Source organism: Podarcis bocagei (assembly GCF_964188305.1).
Source record: "Podarcis bocagei genome assembly, chromosome: 15".
Taxonomy (NCBI): Eukaryota; Metazoa; Chordata; class Lepidosauria; order Squamata; family Lacertidae; genus Podarcis; species Podarcis bocagei.
In genome coordinates, this window is record NC_138141.1 from 31922698 (window position 1) to 31938928 (window position 16231).

The 16231-nt window shown below is 47.8% G+C and overlaps 1 protein-coding gene across 3 annotated transcripts in view; it reads left to right on the forward strand.

Annotated features, from left to right (window-relative positions):
* Positions 1-7462, forward strand: part of RABGEF1 (RAB guanine nucleotide exchange factor 1) — a 34086-nt gene extending 26624 nt beyond the window's left edge. For all 3 annotated transcript variants that reach the window (XM_081173095.1, XM_081173093.1, XM_081173094.1), the window contains 3 exons: positions 898-989; positions 2626-2882; positions 3123-7462. In XM_081173095.1, the coding sequence (XP_081029221.1) occupies positions 898-989; positions 2626-2882; positions 3123-3521 (748 nt within the window). In that variant the 3' untranslated portion in view covers positions 3522-7462. The remainder of the gene's footprint in view (positions 1-897; positions 990-2625; positions 2883-3122) is intronic.
* The last annotated feature ends 8769 nt before the right edge of the window (positions 7463-16231 follow it).

Consider the following 16231-nt stretch of genomic DNA (forward strand, 5'->3'; position numbering starts at 1 on the left):
TCTCCCCCAATAAATTTTCTGCTACAGTCAACTTTAGTCCACCAGCCTTTAAAATAAAATGGTGCATGGTATATCCCTAGTGATGAATGTCTAATCGGGCTGCTCCTGATAATGAAAGGAGGATTAATGTCTTGTAATTTGTATTCTGTACACTGTATTAAAAACAGAATAACAAAGGCAGCAGCAAAACAATGTTTTGAAAAAAGCAATTTTCTGCTATTCATCCCTGTAATTTACTTAATTGTCAGTTTTTATTTTTACATGGTTTTTACCGCAGGACATCAGGTTCAGAAAGGAGTATTACATGGGTTAGTTACTAATTTTACAAATAAGATTAAATCAATTTCATTTGAAGATTATATATTATTAGCACACCAAGCCCAAGAAATACAAAAATAAGTAGTTGGTGGTTGTGTTCAGTTTTTATAATATTTTTCTCTCACAGTCTTGTTTTAAAATATTTTCAGCTTTTTGAGCATGTTAGTTTGCCAAGAAGGTTAAACTACAGCCACATTCATGCCATACGTGAGCACTCTCACGCCACAGTCATGGCTTCCCCCAAAGAATCCTGGGAACTGTAGTTCATTTAAGGGGGTTGACCACATCAATCTATAATCCCCAGCACCCTGGACAAACTACAGTTCTGGGGTTCTCCATGTCTGTTAAAGCGATAAGAGAGTGCTTTAAGTGTAGCTGTAACTTTGCTTTCCCAAAATCCATAATCTTAAAATTGTAGAGTTGGATGGGACCACGAGGGTCGTCTAGTCCAGCCCCCTGCAATGCAGGAATCTTTCGCCCGACATGGGGCTCAAACCCACAACCCTGAGATTAAGAGTCTCATGCTCTACCAACTTGATTTCTTAAGAGCTTTCTCTTTCTCTCCTCCTCTACTTTCAGAGCTTTGCACTGGGTCACTCCTCAGATGCTCTGTGTTCCTGTCAATGAAGAAATCCCCGAAGTCTCCGACATGGTCGTAAAGGCCATCACAGGTATGCCGAGGGATGCTGGGTCCCAGCTGGTGCAAGGGCGGGTGCAATGCCATGATCTCTTTGCAAAACCATTGCCCAGCCTTAAAATCACCGACACAGAAACAAATATGTCTCTCTGCTAAAGCACCATAACAGGCAGCCCTCTAGAACCTGGATGCAGCCCATGGTGTGTGGCTTTTTCTGCATGTTTCCATGGAAAACAATCCAAGATTGGATTGGGATTGACCGCTCAAGAAACAGGGGCATCTTTGTGTTTCTTACAAGATTCCCCAATGTTTATTGCTCAGGGCCACAAGCTCAGCAGTAGAACACATGCACTACCCACAGAAAGCTCTGCTAGGTCCAGGTCCTCAGTATCTCCAGGTAGGGCTACCTAACTCTGGGAAAGCCAGAGGGGAAAGTAGGCTACATTTTGGGCCACATCTAAGTCAGAAAATTGTACATACATGCACCTGTGTTCTCCAGAGTTAAAGGGTTTATTCCAGCTAGGAAGAAACACTCCAGAAGAATAGGAAGTAGCGGTGGTGAGAGAGCGTGGCCCAGGGAGAGTCCCAAGGACATCAGAAGAGTCTCAAGGGTCAGGCCAAAGACCCATCTAGTTCAGCCTCCTGTTCTCATAGTGGCCAGCCGGATGCCAAAAAGGGAAACCAGCAGAAATTCAGCAGCATTGCTGCCTCCAGATGTGGAGGCAGGACATAGATAAAGGTAAAGGTAAAGGTAAAGGGACCCCTGACCAATAGGTCCAGTCGTGGCTGACTCTGGGGTTGTGGCGCTCATCTCGCTTTACTGGCCGAGGGAGCTGGCGTACAGCTTCCGGGTCATGTGGCCAGCATGACTAAGCCGCTTCTGGTGAACCAGAGCAGTGCACGGAAACGCCGTTTACCTTCCTGCCAGAGTGGTACCTATTTATCTACTTGCACTTTGAAGTGCTTTCGAACTGCTGGGTTGGTAGGAGCAGGGACTGAGCAACGGGAGCTCACCCCGTCGCGGGGATTTGAACCGCTGACCTTCTGATCGGCAAGTCTTAGGCTCCGTGGTTTAACCCACAGCACCACCCGTGTCCCAGGACATAGATAGTAGCCATCAATACCTTTCTCCACGTATTTGTCCAATCCTCTTCTAAAGCCACCCAAATTGGTGGCCGCATTTGCCTCCTGTGGCAGGGAGTTCCGCCGTTTGTGCTGCATGAAGTTACTTCCTTTTGTCCATCCTGAATTTTCCAACGTTCAGCTTCCTTGGGTACCCAGGAGTAGGACGAGAGGGAGAAAAACTTTTCTCTACCTGCCTTCTCCATGCCATGCATAGTTTTGTAGAGGGCACATTCGGCTTGCCTTCTCTCCAAGCCAAAACACCCCAAAGGCTGCAACCTTTGCCTCTTCACCCCCTTGACCCTTCCTGAACCTCTACAATATGAGGGGAGGTAACTGGAACTGCATCCCGCATTCCAAATGCGGTTGTGCCACCGGCTTGTATAGCAGCACGAAATCTTGGAGAGCTGCTGCCGTTCAGTGTCAGCAGTGCTGACCCAGATGGACCAGAGCCTCTGACCTTCCTATCTGCCAGAGCCTCTGTGGGCATGTGGCTACTGGAGATTGCACCCCTCCCTAACCCTCTGGGCTTCTCCCGTGTCTCGCAGACATCATCGAGATGGATTCCAAGCGTGTCCCCCGGGACAAGCTGGCCTGCATCACCAGCTGCAGCAAACAAATCTTCACCGCCATCCGGACCACGAAGGACGAGCCGGCTTCGGCCGATGACTTCCTGCCCACCCTCATCTACATTGTCCTGAAGGGGAACCCTCCTCGCCTCCAGTCCAACATCCAGTATATCACTCGGTTCTGCAATCCCAGCCGGCTGATGTCTGGCGAAGATGGTTACTACTTTACAAACCTGGTAGGTACATTGCGGGGTGGGGGTTACAACTGTGATAGTGCCTGTTTCATTTTCATTTCCTTTCCTAACGCTCCCTACCATAGAATTCGCCCTTTTCTTCCACGGCCACTGCTCAAGAGTAACTTCAAGCAGCTGGAATAAAAACAGTGGCTTAGCTAGTCGGGCGTGCTATGTGTGTGTATGGATCTTGTGCTTTGTGTAGCGTGGGAATAAATGTGGTACCTTTCCCCCTGCCTCCAGTGCTGTGCCGTCGCCTTCATAGAGAAGCTGGATGCCCAGTCCCTCAACCTGAGTGAGGAAGACTTCGACCGCTACATGTCCGGCCAAGCGTCCCCGAAAAAGCAGGAGCCAGAGAGCTGGCCGGCCGATGTCTGCGTAGGGGTCCGGCAGATGTACAGGAACCTTGACCTCCTCTCCCAGCTCAATGAGCGGCAGGAGAGGATTGTGAGCGAGGCCAAAAAACTCGAGCGGGACCTCATTGACTGGACTGACGGGATCACCAAGGAGGTCCAGGAGATCGTGGAGAAGTATCCCTTGGAAATCAAGCCCCCCAATCCGGCCTTGGCTGCCATTGACTCTGAAAATGTGGAGAATGACAAGCTGCCGCCTCCATTGCAGCCCCAGGTTTACGCTGGGTGATGAGCACCTTTTGAGGCTCAGAGACATCCCTCCCTCTCTGTCCCCCACCCCGCTTTCCTCTGCTTGGGGAGTGGGCTAAAGAGGGGCAGGAAAATCAGAGGAATTTAAAACCGGCACATTTTAAAGGTACTGTTTGCTGGCAAGTGTGTCACATGATACTTATTTTAGCCAGAGTTAGCCAGCTACTATGAGGGCTGTGGGTTTTGCGTGTTCCTCGAACCCAATTTAACTTCTTCCTTTTTACACAAATCCGGTATAATTTTTAAGAAACACAGGTGGTTTTTTCTCTGCTCCCCCTGTTCTCCCTTCAAGGTATGCGTGTGTGTGTGTGTGTGTGTGTGTGTGTGTGTGTGTGTGTGTGATATTTGGTTTGTTTCTCTTTTTTTAAGTGAAGTTTTTGCTGGTATTTTTTTCCTGCTTCAAAAATAAAAAATAAGGTGGTTATCAGCACTTTGCAAGGGATGCCAAGTTGTAGGTAAAAAAAACTAGAATGGTACTCTTTTATTCCTTCTTGGGGGCGGGGAGAAGGAAATATGTTGTAAAGTAAATATTTAACAATTGTAAATAGGTCTGCAATATTGGGCTTGTGCTTTCACCTGCATGGCATCTGGTAAGGAATGCTAAATGTTGGTTTTTGTTTCTTTACCGTCAATGAGTTAAATTTACTGCTTACAGTTTTTTTTCCCCCTCCCCAGGAATTGTGGGGAGGTGGAATGGCAGGAAGTTAGAACCTTGTAGTGGGAAACAATTTGCTTTATCTTAACTGTATACCTTGACCAAGGCCATCTCCTCAATATTCACAATTCCTCATCCAGTTACTCTGGTCTCCCCTAATCTGGTGCCCTCCTGATGTTTTGAACTTTGACTCCTATCAGGTGTCCTATGCTGGCTGGGGCTGATGGGAGCTGTATTTCAAAACATCTGGAGAGGGCACGTGGGTGGGTGCAAGCTGAATTTATACAGAGAGAGAGAGAGAGAGGGAAAGAAAGAAAGAAAGAAAGAAAGAAAGAAAGAAAGAAAGAAAGAAAGAGAGAGAGAGATATGAAAATAACCCTTTCTTCCTGTTGTCCTTCAGCACAACTGGGTCTCTTCGAAGCCAGAGCAAAATCGGGCGGGACCCACATGCTTATGAGCCAGTTTTCACTGCTCTAAAAGCAAGCAGGATTTGGCCCATCATCAGTGTGGGATTAAACGTGCTCGAAAAATGTGGCCATTCTCCCTTTAAAAAAAATAAAAACAACCTTGAAATGTTTTGTCATTGCAAAGCATTGTTTGTAATTGTGGCAAAATGACACCCTGCGTTAGAGAAAACTGGGCAGTGTGTATATACGTAGCCCTGTAATGTTCACTTCTAGCTGGAATTTCAGCCTGGCTTTAGTGCAATGTGAAGACCAGATATGTACCTGCAGGGTAAAAGAAGGCCAGCCAGGGTATAGACATGGAATGTGTAATGGGTGCAGAAGACCACACCAGCCCTCTTCCCCTTTCCCTGCCTTTCCTCGTATTATTTGACACAATAGCGGGACGAGATTCTGTGGAATCCTCAACCTCCCGAAGTTGCAGGTATCACTTCTATGGATATACAGTACGAGTACGTCTTACACGCATTTAACCCGCGCAGTTCCAATCACGTGCAGTTGAAGGCCGGCTGGTTGAAATCCTGCACGTTCAACGCAAGCAAGGTGGAGAGCTTAAAACCTCTCTTTGCACCAGCTTTTCAGCTCTCTTCCTGGGGTGTGTTTGTATGCTCAGCAATGCGGACTCTGGAAGGCTAGGGATGCTCATGCAGGGGTGGTTTGAGCATATGTGTTTTGGGGTATATTCAGAACCCTTGGAACCAACCCCCCCGTGTAAGATGTGACCGTATTGTGTATATATATCTGTTTTGAGATTTATATCTGTAATGTTCTGTAGCCTTTCCTCAGCTCTGGGTTTAAGTGAAGTCTCTGATCACTCCTTCCTTACCAGTAGCTCACTGGAAGGGTCCATATTCCACTGAATTGGGTCTCTTTCCTTCCTGCCCCTCTTTCCCAGTCTTTCAGTAGCCTGCGTCCACCCACCCTGTCAAATCCTCTTCCCTTTGGCCAGAGAACCGATGATGCTGTTCAGACACAGTGACTTGCCAGCCTGAATTGATGAACTGGCCCGTAACTGATGCTTTTTCTACACCTGTATGGGATTGGCGAAGGGCTGGGAGGTTTGGGTGGCGCACGACCCTATCTTAGAAGCTCTTGCCTGCAAAGAGCAAAGCTGTTTCCCCTGCTATTAAATTCATCCTAAGTATCAGTGACTTCTGGTTCTGTTTTGTTTCTTTAATGCCAAACCTGCAAATATAGGAGCATAGGAAGCTGCCTTATATGCTGAACCAGTCCATCAAGCTCAGTATTGTCCACACTGACTGGCAGCAATTCTCCAGGGTTTCAGACGGGTCTTTCCTTATCCCTTTAACCTCAAGGTGCCAGGATTTGAGCCTGGGACCTTCTGCAGGGAAAGCAGACACAAGACTTTCAATTTCCCAGCCCTTTCAAATGACACAAGGAGAGAAGCTGAGCTTTATAGTGTCAACGGCTTGATGCCGCAGTACAACACGTTTTGGAATCGCCACTTTTTTGCATGTCTTCCCCTGCCCCCGGGTCTTCCAGTCTTAACCATCATACTTGTAGATGTGCAGATCATTGATGAACTGTGGAGTAGATTTCCAAGTATCTTGTTTTTCAAGCAGCTTCTGGAACCAAGGCCAGACAGGAAGTTGAGAGGAATCTGCAGGGAGGGATCAGGAAGAACGTGTGGCTTCTGATGGTTAAACGCCTTGGCTTGCAAGGCAGAACGATATTGATGAAATGAAGAGGTAAGAAGATGGGAAAGAGTCTCCAGAAGTGGGGTTTTATGTAGGAAAGACAGTGAGCTCAGTTAACCCCAAGACAGGATTCTTGGGGTCAGAATTCCTTTAAAAGAAAAAAATTAATCATGGGGTTGGAAGGAAACCCAAGGGTCATCTCGTCCAGGGTGAAAAATGAGGTGATAAGGCTTTCAAAGTTTACTATTGTTTACAACTGATTAGCACAGAGGAAGTCAGAGAAGAAGGAAAAGTATCATAGGATGATAAAATTGTAGAGTTGGAAGAAACCCTGAGGGTCATCTAGTCCAACCCACTGCAGTGCAGGAATCACAGCTAAAGAATCCCTGACAACCTCTTGTTTTAAAACCCCAAATGAAGGAGAGTCCACTTTCCACCCGTGTTGTAGCCCCTCAGATACCCAGGACTGTGAGCTCAGTTGAGTTGCAGTACTCAGAATTCATTCCAGGGCTCAGGACTCATTCTTTCTAAGCCTATGTCTTTTGCACCAGCTGGTGGATATTGGGGTTCTCGTAAAATAACAAAGTAGATTCCCACAAGTCTGCCAAAAGAGCATGAGTGCAGCTGTTTTGCTGTTCAGGGCCCTTCTCCATTTTTTTGCAATAAGTTCAGACCGAGACTGTGATCCATTTGTGTCCTCGCTTCCTTTGTGTTCCTTTATTCTGTGAGCTCTTCGGAGTTTCTCGAAAGGTAAATATTTTTATGGCGTTCGCTCCTTAACCCCAGGTACATGGGTGGAACAGACAAAGCTGACCACTGAGAACTTGTATTTTACCACTTCCATTCTGAGAGCAGGGGTGCATGCATCTGTGAGTCCCTCCAGCTGTCACTGAGGATATCCCAACTCCTGGCGGCCAGCAGGACTAGTGGTCAGAGGTGCTGAGAGTTGAAGTCCTGCAACATCTGGAGGGCTACAGATAATATCCACCTCTGCCTTAAGAAGGGGGCTCCTTTCCCTGCCGTTGTTCCTCTCTTTGTGACGCCCTTAGGTGCTAATTCTGGTTTCCAGGTCCGTACATTCTCTCCTAACTCTGCTGCTGTTACTGAATTGCTGTTGAATGAAATTAAACCTCTTCCACAACAAGGTTCTCGTGCATTCACTGTCTTTTTGTACAGTAGCCAATGCCTCGTTTCTTAACTGGACATGTTAAACCTGGCACAACTTGTTCCTCTCACCCAGGAAGGTGGTGGAGGCAGTGGGGCAAGTGATCAGGCCAGTGGGCTGTCTCCTCCAGCATCCTGTCCCCCCAGTAGTCAACTGGATGCCTGGGGGAGACCAGCAAGCACAAAAGCCCTCTCCCCTCCTGTGGTTCCCAACAAACCGATACTGCCTCCAACTATGGAGACTAGTAGCCATTGATACCCCTCTCTTCCCTGAATTTGCCCACTCCTCTTTTAAAGCCATGCAAGCTGATGGCCGTCACGGCCTCCTGCAGCAGTGAGTTCCAGAGTTCAACTATGCCCTGCGTGAAGGACTTTCTTTTGTCTTTCCTGAATCTTCCAACATTCAGCTTCATTGGATGTCCGCGTGCTCTAGTGCTATGACAGAGGAAAGCTGCTCTCTTTCCACTTTCTCTAAGCTGTGCATCATTTTTTAAACTTATGTCATGTCACCTTTTACTTGCCATTTCTCTAAAAGGTCCCAAATGATTCAGCCTTTCTTCATAGGGGTGCATCCCATTGATCATTCTGGATGATCCTTTTCTGAACCTTTTCCCAACTCTACATGGTGGGTTAGCCAGAACCGTACACAATTATTCTAAATATGGTAGCACCATTGATTTGTATAATGGCACAATAATCAGTTTTATTTTCAATTGTGCAGTCGAATTGTGGAGTATCGTGCAGAAAATAGGAGTCTGTGTCCATCTCCATGAAATCTGCCCCTTCGCAATTATGAATGGTGTAAGAAGTGGTTCCTGGGCCTACGGTTGTGGTTGGACTTGTGTCCCCCTCTTACTCATTTCTCTGTATGAGGAGAGCTCAGGTCCACATCAGCTGGGACCACCCATCACTTGGCATCATTATGGCGCTAGATGATTGGCAGCTGCGTGGGCCTGTCTGCCTGTCACAGTTGGCCAAGGCAGTGGGGAAGGTAAAGATCTAGCCCAGTGGGACAAAACGTTTTCCCATCTCTGCTCTTAACTACTGTAGCACAGCATACCCTTTTGCTGACCGGTGTGGTGCAGTGGTTAGAGTGCTGGACCAGGACCTGGGAGACCGGGGTTCAAGTCCCCACTCAGCCATGAAGCTCACTGTGCCAGTCACAGTTTCTCAGCCTAGCCTACGTCAGAGGGTTGTTGTGGGGATTAAGTAAGGGGAAGAACCATGTACACCACCTTAAGCTTCTTGGAGAAAAAGGTGGAAATAAATGCTATTATTAATTATTATTATTATTATCCAGAATAGAAGTAATTAGAATCGTAGAGTTGGAGGGGACTCAAGGGTCACCGAGAGCCAGTGTGGTGTAGTGGTTAAGAGCGGTAGTCACGTAATCTGGGGAACCGGGTTCGTGTCTCCGCTCCTCCACATGCAGCTGCTGGGTGACCTTGGGCCAGTCACACTTCTCTGAAGTCTCTCAGCCCCGCTCACCTCACAGAGTGTTTGTTGTGGGGGAGGAAGGGAAAGGAGAATGTTAGCCGCTTTGAGACTCCTTAAAGGGAGTGAAAGGCGGGATATCAAATCCAAACTCTTCTTCTTCTTCTTCTTCCTACCCCCTACTATGCATGAATAAAACATCCCTGCTATAAAATATTTCAGTACTGCCCAGATGCTGATAAGCTCCCTGCCAGATTTTAGCCCTGTGGATGTTCCTTTCCTCTAACACTAGGTGGCAGTGCAGGGAAAGAAATAGGTGCAAGAGCCAATTTCTCCCCACTTATTCAAACCAGATGGTACAAATATGTTTCTTTTCCTTCCTCTCTCTTCCCCCCCTCAAATGTGCAGAGAAATTCCAAAGCACATACTGGAGCAATACTTCCATTAGGCCAATCAACGGGTCCCAAAATAAAGCAGCACACATGCTTTGGAGCATCCCAGGAAGGCTTCATCATGCTAGATAATTAAAAAAGTATCCTGGGTCAAATAGTTGGGAGAGCACGGGCTTCTCAGAGGGATTTCTTCACGCGTTTTCATTAGTTGGTTGCATCAAATAACATTTAAAGCCTACCTACATGCTTGGGATAAGGGTCTTCATGGAAAGCCTTGTTTGCAGAAGGCAGTGACCCTATTAGTAATAGTTTATAAAAGTCAGAGTAGTGGCTAGAGTGTTAGACTAGGACCTGGAAGACCAGGGTTTGAATCCCCACTTGGCTATGAAGTCCCCTGGGTGTCCTTGGGCCAGTCACTTACTCTCAAGGAGGCGTGCCTGCTTTCCTTCTCTCTCCAATTACAGTGGTACCTCAGGTTAAATACTTAATTCGTTCTGGAGGTCTGTTCTTAACCTGAAACTGTTCTTAACCTGAAGCACCACTTTAGCTAATGGGGCCTCCTGCTGCCGCTGCATCACCGGAACCTGATTTCTGTTCTTATCCTGAAGCAAAGTTCTTAACCTGAAGCACTATTTCTGGGTTAGTGGAGTCTGTAACCTGAAGCGTATGTAACCTGAGGTACCACTGTAATCCCCACAACAATCTTGTGAGGTAGGTTAGGCTGAGAGGCAGCGACTGGTCCACTGAGTGGGGGTGGGATTTGAACCCTGGTCTCCCAGGTCCTAGCGCAGCACTCTAACAACTACACCACATTGGGCCTCAAAACAAACCCAAAGCAATTTCTCTCCCCATCCCTCCCTGAAGCTGTCCGTTACCGTTGAAACATCTGCAAGCGCACTCCTGCTTATTACATTCTGGTCATTCTTGAGACTGCATTTCTGGCCCCAAGAAATAACCCCGTGCCACGATCTTCGTGGTCATACAGCCTTAAACAATCAGTAACTCTGTTTGCGACCGAACCATCCGGAATGCACTTGCTGGGAAGACCCTGCCTGCGTCCAATGAATGTGAGGTTCTTAGCTGTGCCTTGCAAAGATTCATTGCACCACACAGAGCACAAGAATTTCAGGAAGGCAAACTTATTTCTGCCATTGCAGGTAAGTGGGGTTTTTTTGTTGTTGCTGCCAATATTTTTTAAAATAAGTAGCTTGATTCATGGGCGCTTCTCGTCCGGAGCCTTCCCACTGATCCATAATGAAATTCAGACAGGTGGATTTGTACTTAGCTGCAACTTGAAGCATGTAAAGTTCAGCAGGGGCTGGTATCCAGCGAAGTCATACCCCAGCGTAGACCTCCTGAAAGCACTAGGCTTAAGTCCCTTATTTTCGCTTTGGCTGTTCCCGAGTATGTTTCAGTGTTTCCCAAACTTGGGTCTCCAGCTGTTTTCGGACTACAGTCCCCATCATCCCTGACCACTGGCTTGCTAGCTAGGGATGATGGGAGTTGTAGTCCAAAACCAGCTGGAGACCCAAGTTTGGCAAACACACTTATAGGGCTGTGATGGGAGTGTGGACCATACTGAGCTGGTTGGACCAATTGGTTTGTTTTCATGGGAAGGACCCATAGCTCAGTGGGTAGAGCATGTGCTTTGCATGCAGAAGATCCCAGGTTCCATCCCTTTCCAGGTACGGCAGGGAAAGATCGTTTCTTGAAATCTAGAGAGCCCCCGTCTCCTAGTGCAGAGACAATGCTGAACTAGACAGACTCAGAGTCTGATACAGTACAAAGCAGCTTCCTCTCTTCTTGTTTAAACATTTGAAACCATGAGGACCAGCACCTTGATTTCTCTTTTAAGGGAAGGCACCGCAGCTCAGTGGCAGAGCATACGTTTTGCATGCAAGAGGTCTCTGGTTCAGTCCCCAATGACATCTCCAAGGAGGCTGGGGGAGACTTCTGCCTGAAACCCCAGAGAGCCCATTGCCTACCAGTGTTAATAATACTGATCTAGATGGAGCACAGCTTTGACTTTCCTGAAGGTAGCTTCCCATGTCTCTAGAGTGGGGGATTTGCATAAAAAAATAATAATCATAAAATACACTGCGTGATTGTTTAAAAGCACTTTGCGAAGAGGAGCAAACAATAAAAGTATCAGTAAAAACATCTCTTTAAAAATTCAAAAGATATCAGCAATAAACTAAAAGCAGATTGAAACACACACCAACATCCTGCATGTCTGGATAGGCTGGTCTAAACAGGTGCTAAAAAGAACAGCGGAGGAGTCTGCCTGGGGTCAAGAGGCAGGGAGTTCCAGAGTGTAGGTGCAGCCACACTAAAAGATGGATTATTTGCACATGCAGAATGGGTATTAGGTGGTACCAACAGGTACATGACTTCTCTGCAACGGGAGAGGTTAATCTTTAGGCTGGAGAACTGGAAATGGGCCCTGCACCCCCCCAATTAATCCACTGTCCTCCCACATCACAGCAAGACTTTCTCCAAGCCAAAGGCCTCAAAGGATTCCTGCGTCAGGCGGCCAAGTTCCAGAAAGTGCGGTCCGCGCCAGGAATCTCTTTTTCTCTGCTCTTTCTCTCCCCCCTCGATAATGAAATATTGATGGGAGTTAAATATTCATGGATCGTTTGCGTCGGGAGCTTTTTAATCCGTCTATTAAAGGACGAGAGAGAGGCCTTTGATGATGGGGAAACTTTTTGCCAGGCTTCGAAGATCCCTAAATCCTCCAGGTTAAAGTCGGGTTTTTAAATAGGGCCTTCCGTAATGTCCTTGGCGATTTATTTATTTAATTGAAACGCACGTCTGTGTGTCATATATCTTACTTGTCGCTTGAAACACTTGTTTTGGAGGATTTTGGAGTTTCTTCGCATGAAACTCGGGCTGGTTTGCAGCAAGGTCAAAGAAGCGTGCGTCTGGACGTGATGTGGAGCTATGTACTTGCGCACGAAGACCTCTGCACACACCAATTTAATTTATTAGTTATTTATTAAATTTACCGCATTGGAAGCCTCAAGCGACTTACAGTGCAAAACAAACAAATACATTAATTCAGAAGCATGAGGACTGGAATCTTACTTTTCAAAGGGAGAAGCATGGCCTGTTGCAAACAGGAGCTTCATTTCCCAATGGCATCTCCAGGTAGGCCTGCAAATGTTCCTTGACTGAAAGAGCAGTGGCATAGCGTGAGTTGCCAGTGCCCGGGGACATGCGGAGGGAGGGAAGGAAGGAAACAGAGTATGCATGCCCTTTCAACTGCTTAGTGGCATCCGCCCCACCCAGGAGATTGCAGCTGCAGAGATAAGTAAAGAAGAGTCATTCCGTTGTCTGGAGCTGTATTGAAGCAGCGCCGGGTGTTGATATCTTGTGCCCCTAAACATTTTGCGCTGGGACAACCACCCACGCTATGCCAATCCGTACTGAACTAGACGGGCCCTGTGGTCTGACTCTGCATAAGGCAGCTTCCTGTTTAAGCTGCCCCTTTTGTTCAGAACTGGACTGGAACCTCGCTTTGTTTTTCGGTGGAAGGACTGTTGCCGAGTCCTGCGACAACGAAGCCCCTTCATCTCCGGATTTCAGAGGCGCTCTGACACCGCCTCACGCAGCTCTTCTGAAACAGCGGCAGCGTCGGCTGTCGCCGCACTTCAGAGCGAGGCGAACAGAATTTCGGCTCGTTGCTTTTTGAAATACAGCGGGGGCTTGACAATCTCGGCTTTGTAGCCAAGGGAGCCCCCGCCGAGCTGCGGAGGATGCACAGATGTTCCTCGGAGAGGGATGTGGTTCCCCCTCACTTTGCCTGCCCTGCCTTTGCATCAGGGAATTGCAGCTGCACTGATTACAGAGAAAAAGAGACTCTGCGCACCTTGAAAAGTGGTGGCATTAGGCACCTGATTTCTAAGCTTTAAACTTGAAAGTGGTGGCGATGCTCAGAACGTGGCAAAATCTCCCCACACTCCAATATTTGTCCTTCACATCTACACCACTGATGTGGATAGTGTGTTGTTTTTGCAATAGGTGGAAAGGAATTGGATGTGTGTCACTATTTTGGAAGGGGGCGGCAGGCAGGGGGACAGATGAAAGTTTTTCTGATCTATTTCTGAGCCTGTTTTATGCCCCCAAAGGGCCCTACAAAGAATGATAGCAACGACAACAACAAAACCAGCACGATGCCATCAAGTACAGCAGAATTGTTATATATCACACTGGCAATGTGTTAGGATGACAGAACTGTAGAATTGGAAGGACACCAAGGGTCATCCAGTCTAACCCCCTCAGTAAACCATCAGCTAAAGAATCCCTGGCAGATGGTCCATCCAACCTCTGTGCAAAAAGCTCCCACAAAGGAGAGTCTGCCACCTTCCGAGGGAGTCCGTTCCACTGTTTGAACAACTCTTGCTTTCAGAAAGTTCTTTGTCATTTTTTGTGAGACTCTCCTTTCTTGCCATTCAATCTGTTGGTTGGGTCCCAATCTCTGGAGAAGCAGAAAACAAGCTTGCTTCATCTTCCATGGAGCAGTCCTTCAGATACTTGAAGATGGCTAGCATATTACCTCTCAGTCTTCTTGTCTCTGAACATCCCAAACTCCCTCAACAGTTCCTCAAAAGCATGGGTAGGCAAACTAAGGCCTGGGGGCTGGATCCGGCCCAATCGCCTTCTCAATCCGGCCCTCAGACGGTCCGGGAAGCAGCGTGTTTTTACATGAGTAGAATGTGCGCTCTTATTTAAAACGCATCTCTGAGTTATTTGTGGGGCATAGGAATTCGTTCATTCCCCCCCCCACCCCAAAGTATAGTCCGGCCCCCTACGAGGTCCGAGGGACAGTGGACCGCCCCCCCCGCTGAAAAAGTTTGCTGACCCCTGCTCAAAAGGCTTGCTTCAGACCCTTCACCATCTTGGTTGCCCTCCTTCCAGCTTGTCAACATCCTTCTTAAACGGTGGCACCCTGAACTGGACACAGCACTCCAGGTGGGGTCTGACCAAGACAAAATAGAACGGTGCAATGACTTCCCTTGATCAGGACACTAGACTTCTGTGGATGCAGCCTGGAATAGCATTAGCCTTTTTTTGCTGCTGCATCACACGGTTGCCTCATGTTAAGCATATAGTCTGCTAAGGCCCCTGGGTCCTTTCCCCATGTACTGCTGCCAAGCCAGGTGTCCCCTGCCTTATATTTGTGTGTCTGCCTATTCCTGCCTAAACCTTACATTGGTTCCTACTGAAATTCATTTTGTTCTTTTTCATCCAAAGGATCCAACTCGCTCCAGATTTGTTTCCATCCTCCTCCTTGCTGAGTCCTACATGGGCAAAACTGAGATGGAGGAGGAGGAGGAGGCTGACAACTAGGCCACCCCCTGGACTGGTTGACAGCAAGAAGGCAGGCAGATCAGGGCTGGATGAGGACAGACTGAGAATGGGGAGGTGGTGCCCCTTTGCCCTAAGGAACCACCCTCCACTGGGTCTCATTTCAATGCCTCTTTCGCCCATGGTGTTACTAGGGAGTCATGCTTCCTCATTGCTCTGCAGGGGGGAGGACTGGGTGACCCTTGCAAGGTTACCAGATGTCCCCATTTCCCGGGGACAGTCCCCGGATTTACAAATCAGCCCCCATACAAAATCCTATCATTCCTACTGAAGTAAAAAAAAGTCCCCTTATTCATTGAAAAAAATCTGGTAACCTTACCCTTGGGGTCTGTTCCAACTCTAGAAATCTATTCTTCTTCCACCAGTGGTTTGAGCCCACCCAGGGGTGGTTGGGGGCAGAATTCCTGCACTGCAGCGGGTTGGACTAGATGACTCTAGGGGTCCCTAACTCTATGATTCTATGATTATTAAACTGTGCTGCAGCTTCAGCCCCTGTAGGGGGCAGTAGAGGACAAGGCATTGCCGGGTTCTTGGCAGAGAAACATCCGCGGAATTTTCGGGTTCTTCTATTCCCAAAGACCTCGTATTTCTCACTAAACTGCGGAGCCCCGGAGGGCCCTTTGTCAACTTCTCCACAAGGCCTAAGTGCCGTAATCCAATTAACACACAGCTGGAGGCTGCTGCCTCGAAAGCGGTGGCTTCTGGCTTTGTTTCTGAAATGGTGGGGTTTGTGGGGCTCAGGGTCCCACTTCTCCAGTGCCTGAGATCCACGGGAGGCGGCTGCAGTTATGGCACTCTGCACATGCACAGAGACATCTTCTTTCTTGTAACTGGCCTGGCATATGGTGGAGAGATGCGTTTATACTTTATTCCATTTTTTGTTTAAATTCTTTGTAGACCACCTTTCAAGGAATCCTCACAACAATGAGCCCAGCGCCCCACCAACCCCAGCCTGACCTCAGGCAGATAGCTCAGTCGGTAGAGCCTGAGACTTAATCCCAGGGTCATCGGTTTGAGTACCATGCTGGGCAAAAGATTCCTGCATTGCATTCTGCCTATCTTCTTACTTGCAGCCAATCAGGGCTTGTATTTGCCTTTCCTTGGCTCTGGCGCCACCTGCTGCTGGGCTCCCTGCCTTCTGGGCTATCTCAGGCACCGGCCACCACTGCAAGGTGGCATGCAAAAATATGTGACAATTATATTAAAACTTCCTTACAGAGAAGGAATCCGAATCAAACCATTGGCGCATCCAGGTCAACGTGGTTCACATCGACTGACACCAGTTCTGGGTTCGAGGGGAGTTATTTGATGCTTTTAACCTGGAAATGGCAGCAAAAGAGCTCACTGTACCATCATGTCTGTTCCCTTTAAATCCCACCTTTTTCTCCATGCAGCTCAAGGCGTCAAGTTGGAAGGGACCCTGATGGCCATCTAGTCCAACCCTCTGCAATGCAGGGAACAGGTTCTGCCCCATCTCATTTATTCCCCACAACAACCCTGTGTTGTAGATTAGGCTGAGAGGCAGTGACTGCCCCCCAAGGTCATCATTGCTT